General features: G+C 44.7%; 1 protein-coding gene across 1 annotated transcript in view; it reads right to left on the reverse strand.

The window, feature by feature from the left end:
* The window catches only part of LOC135218563 (xaa-Pro aminopeptidase 3-like), a 38,298-nt gene extending 17,543 nt beyond the window's left edge, over window positions 1-20,755 (reverse strand). Inside the window, 6 exon segments of the mRNA XM_064254939.1 lie at window positions 1,566-1,807; window positions 12,376-12,426; window positions 12,429-13,017; window positions 15,899-16,051; window positions 16,895-17,055; window positions 20,603-20,755. Of these exon segments, the coding sequence (XP_064111009.1) occupies window positions 1,566-1,807; window positions 12,376-12,426; window positions 12,429-13,017; window positions 15,899-16,051; window positions 16,895-17,055; window positions 20,603-20,681 (1,275 nt within the window). The 5' untranslated portion in view covers window positions 20,682-20,755.
* Between the last annotated feature and the right edge of the window lie 443 nt (window positions 20,756-21,198).

Genomic DNA, 21,198 nt, shown 5'->3' on the forward strand with positions numbered 1-21,198 from the left:
CTAGGCCTAGAGGCACTAAGGAGCCGGTCAGACGCACCCTCCACAACACTGGTGACACTGCACTGATCACTAACACTCTCCTTACCTTCCAACTGACGAATCTTCTGATCCATAGAACGATTCGTGGCTTTCAGAGCTGCCGCCTCCGAAGGCGAATCTTCGGCTTCGGTGCGGGGAGCCGGGGCTGCAACTTGGGAAGAAGGTTCTAATTCTACGTTAGTACTATTAGGATCCACATCCAACTCACTCATTCTAGATCTGCTAGAACTTCTAGAGGAAGCCTTACGCACTCTATCACGTTCCAACTTCCTAACATAAGAGAGAGCCTTATATTCTTCTTCATTCAATCCCTTACATTCACTACAAGGGTTAGCAAAAGAACATTCATTCCCCCTGCATTTCATGCAAACCGTGTGGGGGTCTACCGAAGCTTTCGGCAACCTCACCTTACATCCTTCATTCACGCAAACCCTAAACAAAACCGAAGTTTTAACTACCGAATCTAGATCAGACATCGTTAAAGAAATCAAACTCAAAATCAAACCGGTCCACAATCAGCGTATGCCAATCCAAACAAAGCGAATACGTCACCAAAAGAAGTCCAAATTAAACTCCAGGCAAGCGAGAATCGAAAAACTATCAAGAGGAACCGACAACAGTTGTTATCGTTCCCGCGACAGAGAAAAATCTGACAAGCTTACGGGAGTGGTTCGTACATCCGCCACCCAGTGGCGGGTAAGGTAGACCACCTGACCTACCTGTCGCGTGTGCCGCGAGATTTGAAATTCTGTCGGGAACGTCGGAGACTATAGCTAAGTATATATCTGTCAGGGAAGTTCATGTACAAAATGATATCTTGTATATGGCACATCAAGAAACATGGTAGAAACACTGAGAAATCCTGGGGAGAATGGCAATTGATCCATTTTATAGTAGAAGTGCACATAAGAATCAAAATTGTCTCTATTTATGGGGCAGGGAATATGGATCAGCATGTGTATTTGGATCTTTGTACAAAATACTTTAAGTAATTAGATAAATTCCCCATAGTTAAAAGCTACTTTATTATTCATGTGCGTTTAATAACAACACATACAACTAATACAGAATGGATGAAAGGTGAAATGAATATGGGAAATCCTCTAAAGAGAACATCTATTAGTTCAAAAATCTGAAGATTGCATTGCGCAAGAGTAGTTACTAACTAGCATAGAGTAGTTACCATATAGCATACACACAAGAATAATGGAACATGGAGCTAACTGAGACTGAGATCCACCTGAGAATGGACAATACTGTCAATAGACTGCAGTTTTCTTTCTTTCTGAGGGCAAATGTAGCACATTAGATGGTTTTGTGGCCATGAAAATGGCTAATAATAAGTAATGAGTCATGGTGAAATGAATGTACAGTACTAATTAGAATCTGAGTGGAATGAAAATTTCAAATATTAGACCTGGAAAAAAAAAAAAAAAAAAAAAAAAAAAAAAAAAAAAAAAAAAAAAAAAACAAAAAAAAAAAAAAAAAAAAAAAAAAAAAAAAAAAAAAAAAAGTCTCATACTCACTCGAAGTAAATGACTATCAGAATAACTGAGAGGTAAAATACATAGTTCCTGAAGAACTTTTCCTAGTTTGCTACACATTATGGAAAACAGCTGATCTAGTGTGGGACGCTGAATGCAAGCAGCAATGACTGTCTGCTGAACTTCTAACACAGCTTCATACACATCTCGTTGTGCTGGTGTAAATTCCCCACTGACAGGCCAAGTGCGAGTAACATCTCCACTATATCCCCTGAACTCACTTCCTGAAATATCAAGGCATTTCTTTCAAAACAGTTCCTATGTTTTAGTACATATTCCTTATATACTTCTGGCAGAATGAGGAAACAGTCATAACCTTTTACTTGGCAGATGATAGAGACTTCATGATAATCTTTCTCCTATATGACAATATTTGGCCTTCATCAATCTTCATCTCTCAATGCAACCTAAATTTAAGCACTTAATGAATAACCTGTACCAGACATGCTATGACTAGGTATATGACATGATTTTAATTAACTCCGGTCTCTTTTAACCCCTCTGGGCCCGTATTTATCATAGCTCCATGACATCTCATAAATATTCTCTCTTAAGTCACTCAATCACTCATAGTTAAGAAGAACTTCTAAGAGTGTTTTATCAACGCTCTGAGAGAATCTCTTAGCTATGAAAAATGACAATTTGTCTAAAATTGCATTTTTCCTAACTATACAAACCTGAGGTCCTTTTACAATAGGAAGATACTAGCGGCAGCTGGATAGGTCGTAAGCTTTCGAACAAGGGGTTCGGTAGTTAACTGCTTGTCCGACAGGCGCGCTGCGGCGCGACTGGGAGGTAAACAAATCACTTTTGCTTTGGCCCAAGCAAAAACTGCAGAGTGAGGGGTGGCATGAGGTGGGGCTATGTGTAAAAGGACCTCAGGTTTGTATAGTTAGGAAAAATGCAATTTTAGACAAATTGTCATTTGTTCCGACACGGCATACAAACCTTCGGTCCTTTTACAATAGGAAGACTCACTTCTTGGTGGGTGGAATCTGAGTCTTTTGTGAACAGACTGGTGTTCGCCCTACCTTGGAAGCTTCCCTGGTCGTAAGAGCGAGGGAGGGATCCAAGCCTCTGTCCGATTGATCGGGGTGTGCACCGCAGGATCAATGGTCAGACCTCTGGACCGAGTACTAAGAGAGGGGCATGCGCATCTCTTAGTACCAGCAATGCAAGAACTTGTTCCTGTACAGGAGCAAATATAAAGTCATGGGTTTGACTCTTGTAGGCATCCACTTCCCCCCCTTGCAGAAGGAAGTGGTGGATATTCTGCTCCTATCCCTAGTGAAAGGGATAGGATGGGGCTCTGTCATATAGCTCACCTGCATCTCGTCCTCATCCAGCGTAGTGACGACCCATGGCCCTCTGCCCACAGGTAGAGGGGAAGGAAAAGATTGGGGAAGAAGAGAGCCAGTCACTCACTCACTCACACATCCATCCACACAGTCACACCAGGACTCGATGCTGTTCAGCCTGCGAGGGTCTGGGTTAGCTACACAACTTGTTGAGCAGCCACCACGGGTCCCAAGGAAAAGGTATCCAAGGACCTGTGGGCAATATCCCGAAGGTAGAAGGACGTAAAGGTCGTCTGGTTAGACCAGACCCCTGCCTTCAGGACCTGCGCCACGGAGAAGTTCTTGCGAAACGCCAACGAGGGGCCAATACTTCTGACTTCGTGAGCTCTCGGACGGGACGTACGGATGTCGTCACTACCATCAGCCTCATACGCCCTCCTGATGACCTCACGCAGCCAGAATGAAAGAGTGTTCTTGGATACTTCTTTCTTGGTGACCCCGGTGCTAACGAAGAGGCGTCGACACTCAGGCCTGAGGTGACGAGTTCTCTTCAGATAGCGCCGTAGCGCCCTCACAGGACAAAGCAGCATCTCATCCGCATCATTATCGGTGAAGTCCAATAGGGAGGGAATCGTGAATGACTCGAACCTGTCATCAGGGACTGACGGTTTCTGAGTCTTCGCAACGAAGTTCGGGACGAAATCGAGCGTCACGGATCCCCATCCCCTGGAGTGTCGTACATCATAGGAAAGACCATGAAGTTCCCCTACTCTCTTCGCCGATGCCAGGGCCAGCAAGAAGAGGGTCTTGAGGGTCAGATCCCTGTCTGACGACTCTCGGAGTGGCTCGAACGGTGTTCGAGTCAGACTCCTAAGGACGAGAGTCACGTCCCACGCAGGGGGCCTGAGTTCCCTGGGTGGGCAAGACCTCTCGAAGCTCCTCATCAGCAAGGAGATCTCGAACGAGTTCGAGATGTCCAACCCCCTCAGTTTCAGGACGAGCGCCAAGGCGGCTCTGTATCCTTTCACTGTGGGGACTGATAGGAGCTTCTCTCGTGCGAAGAAAAACGAGGAAATCCGCTACCTGCTGAAGAGTGGCTCTGAGAGGAGATAGACCCCGTCTACGACACCAACCACAGAAGACGGCCCACTTCCCCTGGTACACAGCTTGCAGAGGACTGACGGACGTTTCCAGCCATCTCTGTTGCTGCGCTACGAGAAAAGCCTCTCGTTCGCAAGAGATGGTGGATAACAGCCAGCCGTGAAGACGTAGGGACTGGACTGCTCGGTGGTACCGCTCGACGTGTGGCTGGGCGAGAAGGTTGTGCCAAGGGGGAATCTCTCTCGGTTTCTCCTGCGAGGAGAAGAGCCAGCAGGTCCGGATACCAAATGGCCTGTGGCCATTTGGGAGCCACCAGGATCATCCTGAGATTCGGGGTGACCAGCGCTCGACTGATCACCTTGCGAATCAGGCTGAACGGGGGAAAGGCATAGACGAAGAGGTTGTCCCACGGGTGTTGAAGAGCGTCCTCTGCAGCTGCCCATGGGTCCGGCACGGCCGAGAAGAACACCTGGAGCTTCCTGTTGTGCCGGGTGGCGAACAGATCCACGACTGGTCGCCCCCACAGGTCGAAGAGCCTTTCCCGCCACGTCCTGGTGTAGAGACCATTCGGTCCCTATCACCTGATCCCGACGGCTGAGCGTGTCTGCTACTACATTCCTCTTCCCTGGAATGTAGCGTGCCGACAGCTCTATTGAGTGTGCCTGAGCCCACTCGTGCACCTGCCGTGTCAACTGGTACAACGGGAGAGACACTAGGCCCCCCTGTTTGTTGACGTAAGCCACCACCGTGGTGTTGTCGCACATCAACACCACTGAGTGTCCCATCAAGCGGTCCTGAAACTCTTGGAGAGCGAGGAACGCTGCCTTGAGTTCCAGTACATTGATGTGAAGGTGCTTGTCGTTCTCGTCCCACACTCCTGAAGTCAGCAACTCCTCCAGGTGTGCGCCCCATCCCTCGGTCGATGCGTCTGAGAACAGCTGGCATGTCCGGGGGGGGAGTGCGCAGAGGCACTCCTCTTAAGAGGTTCCTGTCGTCGAGCCACCAGGCTAGGTCCTGCCTCACCTCCTGTGTCAGTGACACTGGAAAGCGTGGGGGATCCGTCGCCTGTGACCAACTCTCCTTTAGTCTCCATTGAAGAGACCGCAGGTGAAGACGCCCGTGAGGGACTAACTTCTCGAGTGACGACAGGTGTCCGATCACGACTTGCCATCGCTGAGCTACCTGTTCCTGCCGAGACAGGAACTGGTTGGCTGCCTCTCTGAATCTGCTGATCCGCGAGTCCGCGGGAAAGACTCGCCCTGCTACCGTGTCGATCAGCATACCCAGGTACTTCATCCTCTGCTTGGGTCTCGAGATCGGACTTCTCGAAGTTCACAACGATCCCCAGATCGCGACAGAACTCGAGCAGCCGATCCCTGTCCTGTAGCAACTGCGAGCGGGAGCTCGCCAGGACTAACCAATCGTCGAGATACCTCATCAGACGTATCCCGTGCGAATGGGCCCAAGCAGACACCAGAGTGAACACTCGCGTGAACACCTGTGGGGCGGTTGAGAGACCGAAGCACAGTGCCCTGAACTGGTACACCGTCCCGTCGAGGATGAAGCGGAGGTACTTTCTGGAGGACTGATGAATGGGTATTTGGAAATACGCATCCTTCAAGTCCACTGAAAGCATGAAATCGTTCTCCCTCCTGATGGAGTCGAGCACTGAGCGTGCCGTCTCCATCGTGAACCGGGTCTGGCGAACAAACCGGTTCAGGGGAGAGAGATCTATCACCGGGCGCCAGCCTCCCGTAGACTTTTCCACCAGGAAGAGTCGACTGTAAAAGCCCGGTGACTGATCCGTGACGATCTCTACAGCTCTCTTGCTCAGCATGGTCTTGATCTCCTGTCTGAGTGCTACGTCCTTCGGTGACCCGGGGACGTACGACTGCTGTTGGACCGGGTTGGAGGTGAGGGGTGGCCGAGATTCGAAGGGTAATAGATATCCCTCCCGAAGGACATCTACAATCCAGGTCTCGGCGCCGTAGCGCTGCCAAGTTGCCCAATGGCTGGCCAGGCACCCCCCACTTCCGGCAGCAGGTGAGGGGGAACGCCGTCCCTAGCGTTTCCCCCCTTTCTTCGACTTCTTCCCAGAGCCTCCACGGGATGAGGAGGGCTGGGAGGAGGGCTGGTTACGGCCCCCCTTGCCAGAAGTTGAAGAAGACAGAGTCATTCCTCGGGGCTTCGACGCAGCAACCGTCTTAGCAGCCGAGGAAGCGCTAGCCGAGCTCTTAGACTTGGCCGCAGTCCGAGGCTGCCCAGAAGCCTTCGAGACTGCCTGGTGAACCAGACGGTCACTGTCTTCAGTGCGCCGTCTGTCCACCGCAGCGTCCACCATCTCTCCTGGGAAGAGAGACGTGGAACTCCGTAGAGGTCCGTTTCGAAGCCCCAACGCCGCCTCACGCCCGGCCGCCCTGGAAACCCGAGTAAGGACAGCGTCCCTTCGTCGGAGAACCAGGTTGGCCCACAGGTTCACCGTCTGGTGGGCAAGGAAGGAGATGGCTCTTCCCCCAGACTGGCAAAGTCTCCTGAAGGCCGAGTCCTCTTCGGGAGAAATTCCCCCGGAGTTGGCTGCGACCTTAGATACTGTGAGGGACCACAGATCTAGCCAGGAGACGGCCTGGAAAGCTGCCATGGCGGTAGATTCCAGGCCGAGTGCCTCTTGCTGCGAGAACCACAGGTTCTCGGACAGGAGCTGTTGCAGAGACACACCCGGAGTCAGCCTAGCTAACTCCGGGTTCACCTTTTTGGGTTTTTGGCGGCAATCGGGTCTTCAGATGTCACGTAAAACCGCCGCTGTCGTAGCAGAGGAGGTGGAAGCAGCTTGCTCGACCTGCCAGACTTGAGCGAACCGTCTTGTCCGGAGACAAGCGATTCAACCTGGTCCAGCACTGAGTCCGCAAGCTCGGAACGCGGCAAACCCACCGTCGGTCTGGGTTCCCTCTTCGGGCCCCAGAACGACTCGAGCCGGGACGTGGGCTCGGATGGTGGGAGCGGCGATCCTTCCCCGAGGTCGTTGTGCTGACGAATCAGCGCAATAACCTCGGCAAAGTTCCTCTGGATCTCGGGTGTGATAGCATCCTGTGGAGTCGGACCGTCCAGTCCCTCGAACAGGAGTACCTCCCGAGACCCTCCTCCCTCAAGGAGAGGAGCAGCGACAGCCCCCTCTGGGTCTCCTCCAACCACCTGTGCGTACGACCTGGCTGGTCCGAGAACCGAGCCTGGTACGTACGACGACGTGGCGGGATCTTGAGGGGCGCACCCCTCACGATCAACTCCTCAATACCTCGCCCCTCCCGGTGTAACCCGAGGAGGTTGAAGGTTATGGGGAGAGGCAGACCTGACGCTCTCTCCTCGCTCACTGGCAGAACCAGCGGGCTTGGAGGACTGCAGGCGATCGCCAACCCGCGTGGCGATCGAGCTGCAGACCTGGTCGAGCCGTCTCGCTGTGGAGAACGGCTGGACCGAGAACAGCGGCCCCGGTCTCGTGTGTCAGAGGAGCTGGTGCTGGTCGCCGTACCCGATCGCTCTCTGTGAGAGCGACGGTCAGGCGACCGGCGGGCTCCACTGTCACGGTGAGACCGGTGCATATCCTCACGGTGCGTCAGTTCGCTGGTACCAGCCGTGGCTGGTGCCGGCGAACGGGGGGACCTCTTCCCAGCCTCAGCCCGTGGCCGGTCGTGGACCGTCACGTCCGCCCGGGTAGCCAGCCGCTCGCCGTGAGAGCGAGAGCTGGTCTGGTGAGAGTCGCGTGAGCGGCTGTCACCAGTCTTCCGCTCCGTGCCGTGAACCTGACGCTGAGCGGACTCAGAGGTCTGGTTCCTGGCTGCACGGTCGCTGGTAGGCGACCGTACACTCGGTACCTCTCGCGAACGAGCGCCGAGACGGATCCTGCTGCCGTGGCCGAACCACTAACAGCAGGTGAGGAAGTGCCGGTGTTAGCCGGCACCCCTCTGGCCCCCGTAGTCTTCTTCCTTGCGGGAGAAGAGACGGGTCCTGCTCCCGAAGGAGCAGGGCGACCAGCGGAAGAACCCCCCGTCTCACCAGAGCGAGACGGGCCCTTAGAAGCTCCGAAGGAGACTTCTTAGGGGGGGGGGAGGCGACCTTCTTCTTCTTAGGCGGGGGGAGCCTTAGAAGAAGAAGGGGGAAGAGGCGGCAGACGACGACGACGACGAAGAAGACGATGAAGACGACGACGACACCTTCCTCCTCTTCTTCTTCTTCTTCGTCAACCTCCTCAGGACCGACGTCAGATCTGTCATCCAGGACGGAGCCGGGGCTGCTGTTGCCGAAGCAACAGGGCCCGGACGTACCTGTCCGAACAGACCAGCATCGGGAGCAGCGGCGCCAGGAACAGGGACAACATCAGCAGGTGCGAGCATCACAGGAACGGCAGTGGAGACGGCAGGAGCAGGAACAGGAACAGCAGCGGTGGTCACGGCAGGTACGGCAGGCTGTGTGGACGGTACAGATGGTCTAACCAGCGGCACAGACATCATCGGCACCGGTGGGAGGTCCAGGGGCGAGCTCTTCGGGCACATGAAGTCCGGTCAAGTGGCAACACGGCAAACCCAGGTGGCGGCATCCACACTCCCCCGAGTTACGGCGACTGGCCCCTGCACCGATGTTGTGGGTGTCACAGAGACCGCGTGCTGGGTGTACACCAGGTGAGGAGGTGACGCGTAGCCAGGTGTTGTCAGGGTCGTGGTGGTGGTTGTGACCGTAGCGTGCGTAACCGCCACGGAGCCAGCGAGATGATAGAGCAGCCCCTGGACACTCGGCACGCCCTGCAGTCCCAACGACGCCCACACCTGTCCGAGGTCATCCTTCACGGCAACCGCACCTGAGGAGGCAAAAGTCGGGTGATTAGGAGGATCCTCTACCCGCTCGCGGCGAAGACGAGCGGATAGAGGACCCAGAGTACAACTCTACGTCGGGGTATCTAGCGCCCTCCTCCACACTCGACACATCGGGAGAGGAGAAGGACCTAGACACCGCCCCCGAAGGGGAAGGCGCGAGACGTGGAAGTTGAGCGGGCGGCAGGAAAGAAGACGAAGTGTCCGTCACCAAAGGAGTCGCGGGAGAGCTTTCCGACGACTCCTTTGCAGGCCTTCGCTTCTTCCTGCCCTCATACAATGTCCACTGCGCCTCCGACCAGTTCATACAAACATCACAGGGCTCGGCCCGGGTGCATTCGCGCCCCCGGCACCGAGCACACAAAACATGAGGGTCTATCTCGGGGAAAGATCTGAATTTCCCACATTTGCGCCCTTCGGTACCCGGGCAAAGTCTCCTTGGGGTAGCGAGGCGCGGAGATTCCATCATTAATGAATTCAGCGTAATTAATATGAAAAGAGAGAATACTGTACTTACAATCTTTCATACACAATTACAAACAAACAAGAAAGCAAACGACGAGCAGCGGGCAGAGAGCGAACACACACGTCCATCCACTGTGAGGCCGAAAGCAAAAGTGATTTGTTTACCTCCCAGTCGCGCGCGCGCGCCTGTCGGACAAGCAGTTAACTACCGAACCCCTTGTTCGAAAGCTTACGACCTATCCAGCTGCCGCTAGTATCTTCCTATTGTAAAAGGACCGAAGGTTTGTATGCCGTGTCGGAACAAACGGTATGTTTAGGAGAAACTTTTAAGCGAAGATCTCGCTAACAATAGCGGAAATATAGTGCTACAATCCATGAATATAAGATTTTCACCATTATTTTAATAAAAAAAGTATTTTAAAAATTCAATATATTCATTAATTATGATATTAACTTTGTGATCTGTATATTATTGTTGAATTTAAAAGTATTTATTTTCCGGGTACCTATATTTTGTTTTGTAATTTTGGCGGACGCTTCAAACAACAAGCAGACCATAGTTTCCGCCGGGCTTTCGCTCTGCTATACCCTACTAGTTAGAAATGGATTCAACACCAACTGCAGTGCCTGTGAGTAGCAGTCCAAAACCCAAGAGGCAGAGGAAGGCAAATTGGAGGCAAGACGCTTGTCTTCGTCTGTTGCAGCTTATAGACGAAAACAGGGCTGTAATAGAAGGGATAAAATTCAACACGGAGGTGACGGCCAAGATGAGACGAGACACATGGGAAGACGTCACCAAAAAACTTAATGCTTCTTTTCCTGAGTCGACCCGCATTCTGATGCTAAACCAACTAGAGCGACCCAACGTATTTCAATAAAAAGTATATATACAGAAATAGGTATGTATTGCGTAAGTAATTTAAAAACATTTATTCTAATTTTACACGTAGTTACTTGGAATTTTATTATATACTACAGATAAATAGGTAGGTGAAATGAGTATGTATATACAGTGTATATGTATGGGTATATGTATGTATGTACATAGTAAATTCAAGTATGTAATATAATTAAAATATAAAAAAAGATGTCTAGAATCTAAGCTGGTTATGTATTGTTACAAGAAAGACAATAATACTCTCATCAGATAAAATTCTGAATGTAATTCTGTTAAAACTGTAAAATATTGCATACTTTCTCTAATAAAAGATAAATAAAAACCCTTTGAAAACATTGTACATCCTTTGGAAGTGCTGGGTTTGGCTTTGATATTTTTTCTCCCAAAAACACAATAGGCAACAATCTTATAAGAAATAGTCCTTAATATGATGAAGGCATTTTTATAATATCAAATCCCATGTTCATGTAAGCAGTCGAAAAAGGAACTTGAGGTGCGAAAAAAAGTCAGCACAAATATAGTATCATGAGTAATATATAGTACCAATGCTATTAATGTCCATATTCAATCATGTAATGACGCCATTTTTGTGGAATTGTTCCCGAGTACTGGGTGCAAACTAAGCAATGTTGTCCTTTCGCTAAGAACATATTTCAATTGTTAAATGAATTGTTTTAACACATATTTTTGGGTTTTGAAACCTTCGAACTGGTTGTAAATCTTTGAAAATAAATAGGTTATTACGAGCCACTGATTTTCCTGTATGTCAATGACCAATGTTTATCTAACTGCTTATTTTTACTTTTCTGTTTCTTATATTTTACTTTGAATGTACTGTAAACAGCAACAAGGAATTTCTGCTTTTCTGTTCCCCTGTGGACTATAACCTCATATATCTATCTTCGTGAAAAAGGAAGATAAAACCTCTCTCTCTCTCTCTCTCACACACACACACACACACACACACACACACACACACACACACACACACACACACACATATACGTATATATATATGAGACATGAAAGAGGTGAAGCACTAGTACTATAGGCCTAGTGCTCCTCTCTCGCTACTAACCAAAAAAAGCTTTAAGGATTTTAATTTTCAATCCATTCTTGACCCTCCGTGTCTAATCCTGCGCCAATACATGTGATCAAATTAATTAATTCATTAATTTTGAGAGAGAGAGAGACTGATATGTTAGAAACCGCAGAAAACTTCTCTGTGCGGTTGGCAATCGCCTCTCTGATTAAGTCAGTCGCATACATGAGGCCACTTTGATCAACACTATATCTTTTTTTAAACTCCCTGTCGTCATACACATCGAATATATCCAGTGTTGGACGAAAATTCCTCAGGCGGCGAACGCGGTGTTCTTGTTCATCTGCCATCCTTACAGTCTGTGACTACTGCTAAGAGAAACTCCTAAGTACTTAGGAGAACCCTCCACCACTCTTAAATCTCTGCCTGAGATAATAGTACTCATAGCGCGTAAGAGGCTTCGTAAAATTCTCTTAAGAATTTTCATAACTTTAAGAGTTTTAATGATTTAAGAGTACTCTTAAGGATTTGCGAGCTTTGTAAATACGGGCCCTGATCACTAATCTAATGTACTGATGCTTTGGTCCACAGCTACAACAAAACATTCAAAGCCTTACTTTAATTTTACTTTTATAAAATCTCCTGAGTGAGACTACATTTAGACCATTTTAAAATATATCTTAATGAGAAAAATAAGATGCTTCTACTTTTTTCATGACTGCCTCAGTTCTGGCAAGAACTTGTTTAAAAAATACAAACAGGACTTTTAAAAGTATTCAACATAAAAGAAACAAAGATCTAAAAGTGAAATGTGATTCTTTAAAATTATATTCCAGTTTTACCTGATCTTATTACTACCTAACAGTGTTATGCAAGGGAGTTACTAGTTAAATGCAAGGTAAAACAATTTTTATGACTGGTGGAAAATAAGGGGTCTATTGAGGATGAAATTAGGCAAAAATCACCAAATATCTAACTGTAGACAAAATCCTAAAGCTAAAACCTTGCTATTCAGGCCATTTGGAAAAATTTCCGTCTAGGAACATTTCATGACAAACAAAATGGACACTAGAAGCAATGACTTTTAAACAGAAAAATAAATTTGTTTTTAAAAATCAAGATTTCTTACCTGCATCCATAAGCACTAACTCCCCTGGGTTGATAATCTGATTGTTATTATATAATGTATTATATTAGCTCTTGATCCACCTGCTACAACGGGGGGATACGCCAAGTGATCGCCACCTCTCATCCTACTCTGGTAGTCAACTATAGCAAAAAGTTGGTGCTCCAGAACTGGTGCAGTGGTGGCTTTCATTGTTGCAGCAATAGATTCAGCACTTATTCTACAAGTTTGTCTCATTAGATCCATTTCAGCAGGGGATTTAATAAGCCTAAGTTCATGAACATCAGCCTTTGGGGACAAAACTCCTCCCTGTCTTCCACCATTAAACCAACTTTGTAACTGGCGGTTGGCACTTGAATCTGGCAGTGAATTGTAATGGTACCACAGCGTTGGAGTTTGTAAGTCACGTTCAAGAAGAGTTAGATACCTAGTTAGTTCATTAAGTGGCAAGCCAGCATCAACACCCCATACACTGGGAGCATCTGATGGGCCTGTTCGTGGGCCATCCCATAACTCCTGACTAGCTTCATGTTTTGGAGTAAACATTACAGATTTGTGTACTGGAGCTTTTCTTCCAGGAAGTGTATGAAGGACTAGAACACAATCTGGCTCAAGGCATCCAGACAGGTATAGCATGTCTGTATCCTGAAAAGGGTACACATGTAACATTATAATGACATTTATAAGCAAGAAGAAAAGTAGTTCATTTTCTAACTTTTAAGGAGTCAACCAATGATTTGCTCTTAATTATGTGTCAAATTCTTTATGTGAAGCAAGATAGACTTAGGACATCAACAAGCAAGTACTGCACTAATGAATATTAGTACTTACAATATATAAACACAATTAGTGTAATCACAATAAAAAGGTCAAAGAATCTTTGGTTCATTGTAAATTTAGAACTTTTATTTCTATTAAATCTAATGGCAGTTGAGGGCAGGTGATCCAAGTGCCCCTCAAACAGACTTGCTCACAGTGGCCAGCCAGGAAATTGACCCAAGCTGACATTGTTGAGTTATGAACGACCAATTCAGTAACCTGGAAACTTATACCTTTCTTCTTTTCAGGTTCTTGAGGCCTGTATTAGACACAATAGTGAATACCAAGACTCTTATGGTTATCATTCTTCCAAGGTGGCCTCAACAAAAGGGACAAGTGGAGCTTCTCCTCACTAAGTCTCACCAAGAAGTCTCAAAGTGATCCTGTCTCCTTCAGTAACTTTCATTAACTACTTGATGAAATGAACTATTTAACTATTTTTCCTGAGTTTGTATGTCAATGATTAAATATTGTGAAGTAAAAATGAGCTTTCTTTACTGTGAAGTAAAAATGAGCTTTCTTTACTGTGAAGTAAAAATGAGCTTTCTTTACTGTGAAGTAGAAATGAGCTTTCTTTACTTTATTTGTTTACTAGCTCCACTTTTGAGTGACTTGAAAAAAAGCCTGGCCTTCCCTGATGCTTCATCATCTTTAAAATCGAACTGTACTCTTTCAGAGTACGTACAATATAACCATACAGCTGTCAAAACCTAGATAAATGATTATGGACCCAAGCAGGGTATTAATACTGTAACTTTAGGACCTCACCATGGGTAACAACCATGTGCAAGAGACCAAGCAGGGCAGTTCCTTGTCGAAGGAACCATGTAAAAATCTGATTCTGTAGAATCACATAAAGTATACATATATTTTCTTCGGATTACAGTGAAAGTAGACAGATGTTTTGGAAATCTCAATCTCAGTGGGTTAAGAGACACCACATTTTATTTGTGACGCATTTCGTTGTTTCTTCATAACATTTTCAAGCCAAAAATTACATAATCTTTTAAATACTATAATAATTACATAATCTTTTAAATATTATTGAAATACTGTAATGTCTCTTTTAGGCTTGAAAATTTTGTTATGAAGAAACAACAAAACGTATCGCAAATAAAATGTGGCCTCTCTTAACCTACGCTCATCTTTTCCTACTGAGATTGAGATTTCCAGTACATGCACTATTTGTGATGAAAAATCCGACTAGAGGCTGTAATAGATCCTGAAATTACAGACCTTGCCACAGAATCGAGATCTGTATTTACATATACAAGATGACCATGCAAAACTTAGACTTGTAACGAATCATCTTTCACTAAAGCTTATAAACCATCTTGCAGCTAACAGCAATGAAAATCAGCTTAAAACTTACATGTGGAGCATCTCTCACCTTGCCAGAGAAAGGCTATCACCATTTTAATCAGTAATGTGTTGGTTGGTTGATTAAGATAAAACTTGTGTTATCCTAACACTGCCAAAAGGTGTTGGAACAGTATACAGGCAGTCCCCGCGTTATGATGGGGGTTCCATTCTTGAAACGTGTTGTAAGCCGGAACATCGTCAAAAATCCTAAGAAAACCTTACTTTTAATGCTTTGGGTGGATTATAAACTAAGTAAACTGCATTCTTTTTGCATTTTTCATAAAAAAAACCTTCAAATATTGATTATTTTGCATTTTTGGTGTCATATTTCTTCTGCCAGATCAGCGTTGTAGGCGTCGTAACCCTGGAAATAATTTCTGATGAATATAATTGGTTGCTGATACGTGGCTGGTGCTGGTAGGTATGGTAATGAGGAGGGAGACAGAGACACAGAATTTTGGCTTGAACATCAGCACAAAGAAGAGCGAGATCATGATTGTGAGTAAGGATGATGATTGGGTGCACATGGAGGATATGACAATGAGAGGACAGGAACTCCAGCAAGTTGAGAAGCTTGTTTACTTGGGAAGTGTGGTAACAGCAGACGGGAGGCAAATTGAAGATATACAAAGAAGAAAACTAGGAGCAGCAAGAGCTTTTGAGGTTCTGAGAAAAAACGTTTGGTCAAGGCATGAAATCAGCTTGAAAACTAAGATGAGAATATTCAATGCAGTAGTACTACCAGTCCTGATGTATGGTTCGTCCACCTGGGCACTGACCAGAACAGAGGAGAAAAGGTTGGATGCTTTTGAGATGAAGTTGCTGAGAAGGATACTTGGCATTAAATGGGATGATTATGTTAGAAATGAAGACATCAGAGTGAGACTGAGGCAAAGGCCAGTCAGTACCAGGCTGAAGAGGGGAAGGCTGAAATGGTTTGGACATGTTGAGAGGATGGATGGGAATAGAGACCCTAGGAGAGCACTGAGAGCAGTACAAATAGGAAGAAAACCGCTGGGTAGACCAAGAACGAGGTGGATAGAAATAATTGTCAGGGATCTTGAGGATGAAATCCAAAACCTAGAGGAAGCAAGGGAAATGGCTCGGGATAGAGACAGATGGAGAGGAACTGTATCAGCCTTATGCCACTGGCCAGTGGCGGGAAGATAAAGTAAAGTAAAGCAAGATAATTGAAAAGCACCTTAACCTCTGAACGTCATAAGCCGAACCCATCGTAACCCGGGGACTGCCTGTACAGGGTATAAATAAACTCTGCAATGGTGCATACTCTGGAAAAACACAATGGTTTGTTTTCATATAAAATAAGTAACAATAAAAAACTTACTTGTCTATAGAGATAAGGAATCTTGTCTATCATATATCTCCTTGGTGTTGCAGGAAATATAACAATATGATGCTTGCCTTCCTTCTCTCCAAGCCGTTTCATTAACTGATTTCGTCTGTTTGCGTATTCTTCACGAGATATGCCAAATGTAATCTGGAAAACAAATTAACATTTTAAAATTTCAAAAAGCATTAAGGAATTGTCCATCCAAAACAGAAAACATAATGTAAAAATATATGAATATAGTGGACCATAATGCTATTCTACCAGCTAATATGAAATTCTCTGGAATTTTATGTAAAGCATGTTCACGTCATCCCACTGCTATGAGCTAATTCATCTAGCTTCTGAGATTCAAAGTGCTTTTTTTTTTTTATCTTTTTGTTTGCTTTTCTAGCCTACATTCCCCTTAATTTCTTCAATATGGTCTTTGTTTCGGCTGAAAAGTAAGCTTAAAGACATTCATTACTTCTTTCCCAAGATAATCTTAATCATTACCTTTAAATAAACAAATACACAGCACATGCCTAAAATGTTGCACCTGTGCTTACATAAAACAAAGCTAAATGAGTCATTATATGCAAAATTCTAGTCCTTCATACTCTTACAAGTATCATCATCAATAATACTGCAAGAGACAGTAAGAGGAATAAAAGAAATCTGATACTGGGCAGTATAATATCATGTCATACAAAAAAAATATGGATGCTGATGATCTGCGAAGCAAAGAGCATTTACTTCCTAGAGATGCAATCACAAAACAGGACAATGGTAGGAATAAAATAAATTACTTTACAATTGGTGGATAAGGGCTCATTTTCCATGCCCCAACAATCAATCTGAAGACCTTATTGCAATGCAGCTTTGCTTTATGGAGACAGAGTAGTAAGTGCTTTACATTTAATAATTCATTTAATTTTACCAACTTACCAAATACATTTTGAAGCACATGCAAAATACACTTCCTAATAACAACAGTGTTCCACTTTTGCTTACTTCTCCTGGCCGCACAAGATGAGAATGTGTATGAGAAGTTGGCTGACCAGCACGGAGTGGTGGTGGCATCTGTTTTACAGAGGCAGTCCCAGCTGACTCTTCTTTCTGTTCTCCTATCTGACTGGCAGACTGACATAAACGACGTCTAAGTAACAATACATCTGAAATAATAATAAACACTAAAGTTCCAAAAAACTTTTCATCCGAGTAATAATATTTCTAATCAAACCAAATTACACATTATACCAAGATTCTGGACCCATCATAAACCTTTTTAATTCATGCAGAGTATATTGTGAAAACAAGTTCAACACAGCTTGAAAATTAATAATGATGGTGCTTTGGGAATGCAAGGAAATGGGAAAATGTCTTTAACATGGAAACAGAACAGCAATGTCCACTCACTGTGGACATTGCTGTGTAAAAATTATTCCTAAATCATAAAGACCATATACAGTACTACTGCATTATTAATAAATCCATTTGGAACATTGTACATGGATAAAAATGTCAAAATAATCTAGAATGCAATTTTTTTGCCATACGCAAAGTTCTTTTAACCAGTTTTCAGTCTTCCAATAATTTAATGTCCCTGAACAGTTATTGCTAAGACCGATGGGTCATCTCTCTTCCCTCAAGAAACTGGTGATCAACAGTTGTTTTGGACTGAGCTTGCCGCAGCTTCAACTGGACTACCCAATGATACCCAATGAACTGTAGCCAAGGATCCCTCAAGTCAAGATTTCTCCAGTGAATTAAGACCTCAGTTGGTGGTAAGATGTAGCCAATTTTTTTAGCAGGATTCCCTCCAGTTCTACCTACTCCAGAGCTACTGTTATTTCCACACCCCTAAAAAAGAGGAATGGGGCCACCCACATCACTGATGTAGCTGCACCATGTCCATGGTCACCAGGTTAGTTAGAAAACCATTGCAATTGACTGGGTTAATGGTATATGTCTTCTTGGGTATTCAAGCTTTTACCCAATTGGGAAAAGACAAAGTTGTTGCCATATTCTACCACATTAGCCTACCTATACAATGAGAGAGGCATTAGATCACCCTCCTATGTGCTTGCTAGTAGTCAAAATCTTGCTTAGGGCAGATACACTTGGTTGCAAGAGTTAAAAGGTGTTACCTTCAAGACCAATCTACATCCAGATGTGCATGAGATGTAAAAAGTTTTCAACCACACTTCTGGTTAATGAGCAAGAACAATCAACAATGATGACACTAGTTTTGTAAATCTTATATGTATGAAAATTTACAGTTAAATTGCTTTTTTTTTCATTAATAAATGTTCTCAGTAAACTGATTATATAGCAACGCTAAGGGAAAAACAGGGTGTGCCTTGCTAGCTCGGACAAGGTGTCTCATATTAGGCTATGATGAATTCCTGTATTCAACTTTTACAGTTTTACAGTTAGGATGGATGGTGATGGCAGGGGAGGGTGCTGCAAGATAAGGACCTGGCACCATAGATTAGGTTAGGTGCAGGAGAGTAAGGTTAGGATGTAACCCACAATTACCTCAATGACTTACAGTGCTCTAAGTCATGTCAAGTCAAGGGTTCCAGGATCAGCTGGTGGGTTAAGGTTACCAAGCACCTTTATTGCAGGCTTAGGACATCTTTGTGCTTTGTCCTTTATTGTGTTTTGTGACTGATGCTGATGACGGGCACATGAACCACATGGGCTACTAGGGTAGAACATCACAACAGGCCAACCCTCATCACGGTGGACGGGTCTTATTCACTCGATATTTAATTGGTGAAACAAGAATACAATTGCAACTCTAAGCATACCATTTAAAAGACTGAAGTTTCGTCAACATAATGTGATATATGAAAGCCCCACACGAACTAAAATAAGCATGTGAGCTCTTCGTAAAATATGTTTTCAAGGCAGTTTTGAAATCCAATATGGCGGCTACGTTTTGCATGGACGTTTTTATCAGTGACGGCCACCATCTTTCCCCAGCCTTCCCAGCACTCATTTGAACAATGTTAGCGTATATATGTAACGTTTATTGATCTTACTCGAGATTGCAGTTGTAATCAGCACAATAAAACAACATTTTGTTGCCTATATTAGTGAAAGTATGAAACTTGTTATTCCCGGGGTTATGGTTGGAACTGAATTCATTCTTACCTTGTAATCGGTGGTTTTTATCCTTACTGCCATCACAACTGAAACTCCACAGTGCCTATTTGATTGTAATTATACACATTTTGGTCTTAATTCACTCCACAGTGCACTTGAACCACGCTGTGGTTCCTGGTTCCTAAGCACTCACTCCGCAAACACAGTTACGAGCAGCAGACGACAACACTGATTATGAGATGCAAAGGTTTATTCCCTTAATTGTTTACTTTACTCAATATTTAGTTTAACTTTACTTCAAAATGTTTATTTAATTCATGTCTATTATCCCTTTTTTGCAACCAAATTAACCCCCCAAAATTACAAATGTTTCGGATGTATACTTACGAGCAGACGACGTGAGGAAAAATGACTCATCGTTGCCAATCTAGTGGAGCGTCATACATACGCCGATGCATTTACAAACTGTTTCGATGAATTCTAGTTGTCATAGTAATGCAGTAATGATAAAATTGCTGTAATATGTACGTATATATAATACAAATAGATACGCTAATTTCACTTATTTCCCCGGTTTTGTGTAAGTCTTATACCTAGTTTGGAGGGTAAACACATACCAATTGACAACACTGATAAACAATTGAAGAGCGCAAAACGCCGCAAAGAATGCCGTAGTCCCCTTGAATAAGTGCTGGTAAGAGGTTGGTTTACGATTGTTGTGATGAAAGTGCCCCAGCGTCTATGGGTACAAGTGATGTGCAGATTTAGCACAGGAAATGGGAAGTTTGTTGACACAAGCGACTCCGTAAACATCAAGATGGCGTCAATCTTCGAAACATTTTTAGTTGTAAGTAAAAAATTTCTAAAGCGTTTTGGTGAGATTTCCACTGCGTAGCCACCCTTTCACTACCCTCTGTTTAAATCTTAAAATTTGGCCTTAATTTCTAACTTTGGAGAAAATACTTACTTCGAAAGGAGAGTAGAGGTCTTTAGCTCCGTTTCTCACCAACAACAAGTCGCGACTGATGCCCATCTCCGGTGTCAGGACGCGTTATAATGTAATTTTTCGGAGGGTGGCAAGCGTTGAATGTAGGTGGCCTGTTTGGCCTGCTATGATGTTTTACCCTATTTACCAACTTAGGTATACTTTCTTTGTGGTTTAGGTATTTTAGACCAATAGCACTTGGGTTTCCCTAAAAAAGAATCAGTTTCCCATTGGGGCCACATCCAAAATGATTAGGTAGGTATATAAAAATATACAGTACCTAGCTTACCTATACCCTACTGCCTATGCTACCTAACTGTTTGAAAACAAAGGGCCAATACCTACCTAAGTTAGTAGCTAGTATGGTCAACGTGTTCGACAAAAATATAAAAGTATCATAGTATTCTACTAGCCTACATTACAAGCCTACTTTGCCTACTAGCATATATAAAAGCAATTTTGTCATCACGTACTCTAGGAAATGTCTAGGATAGGATATCCTAGGGAAACTTAAAAGTGGGTTACGACTGCCCTATGCTTGGTTTATCCCTATTTGTGACTTAAAGTGTCCCCTTCCAGGCATCTCGGCTATTCAGTGGTACTTCAAATATTATTTTACTCACTGTTCTGCAAATTCTTCGCTCCCGAGAGCGTTAAAAATGGTCGTACGGCCCTCATCGTTGTTTTGGCACCACGGGACATACTATTTGTTTTGACGATCAGCTGTTCCAAGGTCACAGTCTACAATACAGGGAGGTGCCAAGAGTACGATGATTACAGTACTTTTCTTCCCATTATGTGTGGAAAAAATTACAATTGTCTATCATTACTACATCTAACCGTTTATATTCTTGGTCTACATGAAACTGAATTGCAAAAGAGATGAGGAATATAACAATAAAAGGGAATATTATCGTTTGAAGTTGAAAGTACCCCATATCAAAGTCTTTTATGATAGCTTTTGTAGTGATGATGTTGTAGTACGTGCTAAGCATCTACAGATGAATTGTGTCTGTCTAACGAAATAAATTACGAATATCTTGATAATGCAAAGACGAAGTGGCCTAGACTCTTTGAGAACAAAATAAACTAATCCTAAACCTATGAGATTCGGATTATATGGTAGCAGCGGATCCTGTATGGTAAGGAGCGAAAGTGGTACAACTCCTTCACGAAGGCCGTCCTCAAGGTTCTTCCGTGATAAGGACAACTATAGGAC

Source organism: Macrobrachium nipponense, chromosome 9, assembly GCF_015104395.2.
Source record: "Macrobrachium nipponense isolate FS-2020 chromosome 9, ASM1510439v2, whole genome shotgun sequence".
NCBI lineage: Eukaryota > Metazoa > Arthropoda > Malacostraca > Decapoda > Palaemonidae > Macrobrachium > Macrobrachium nipponense.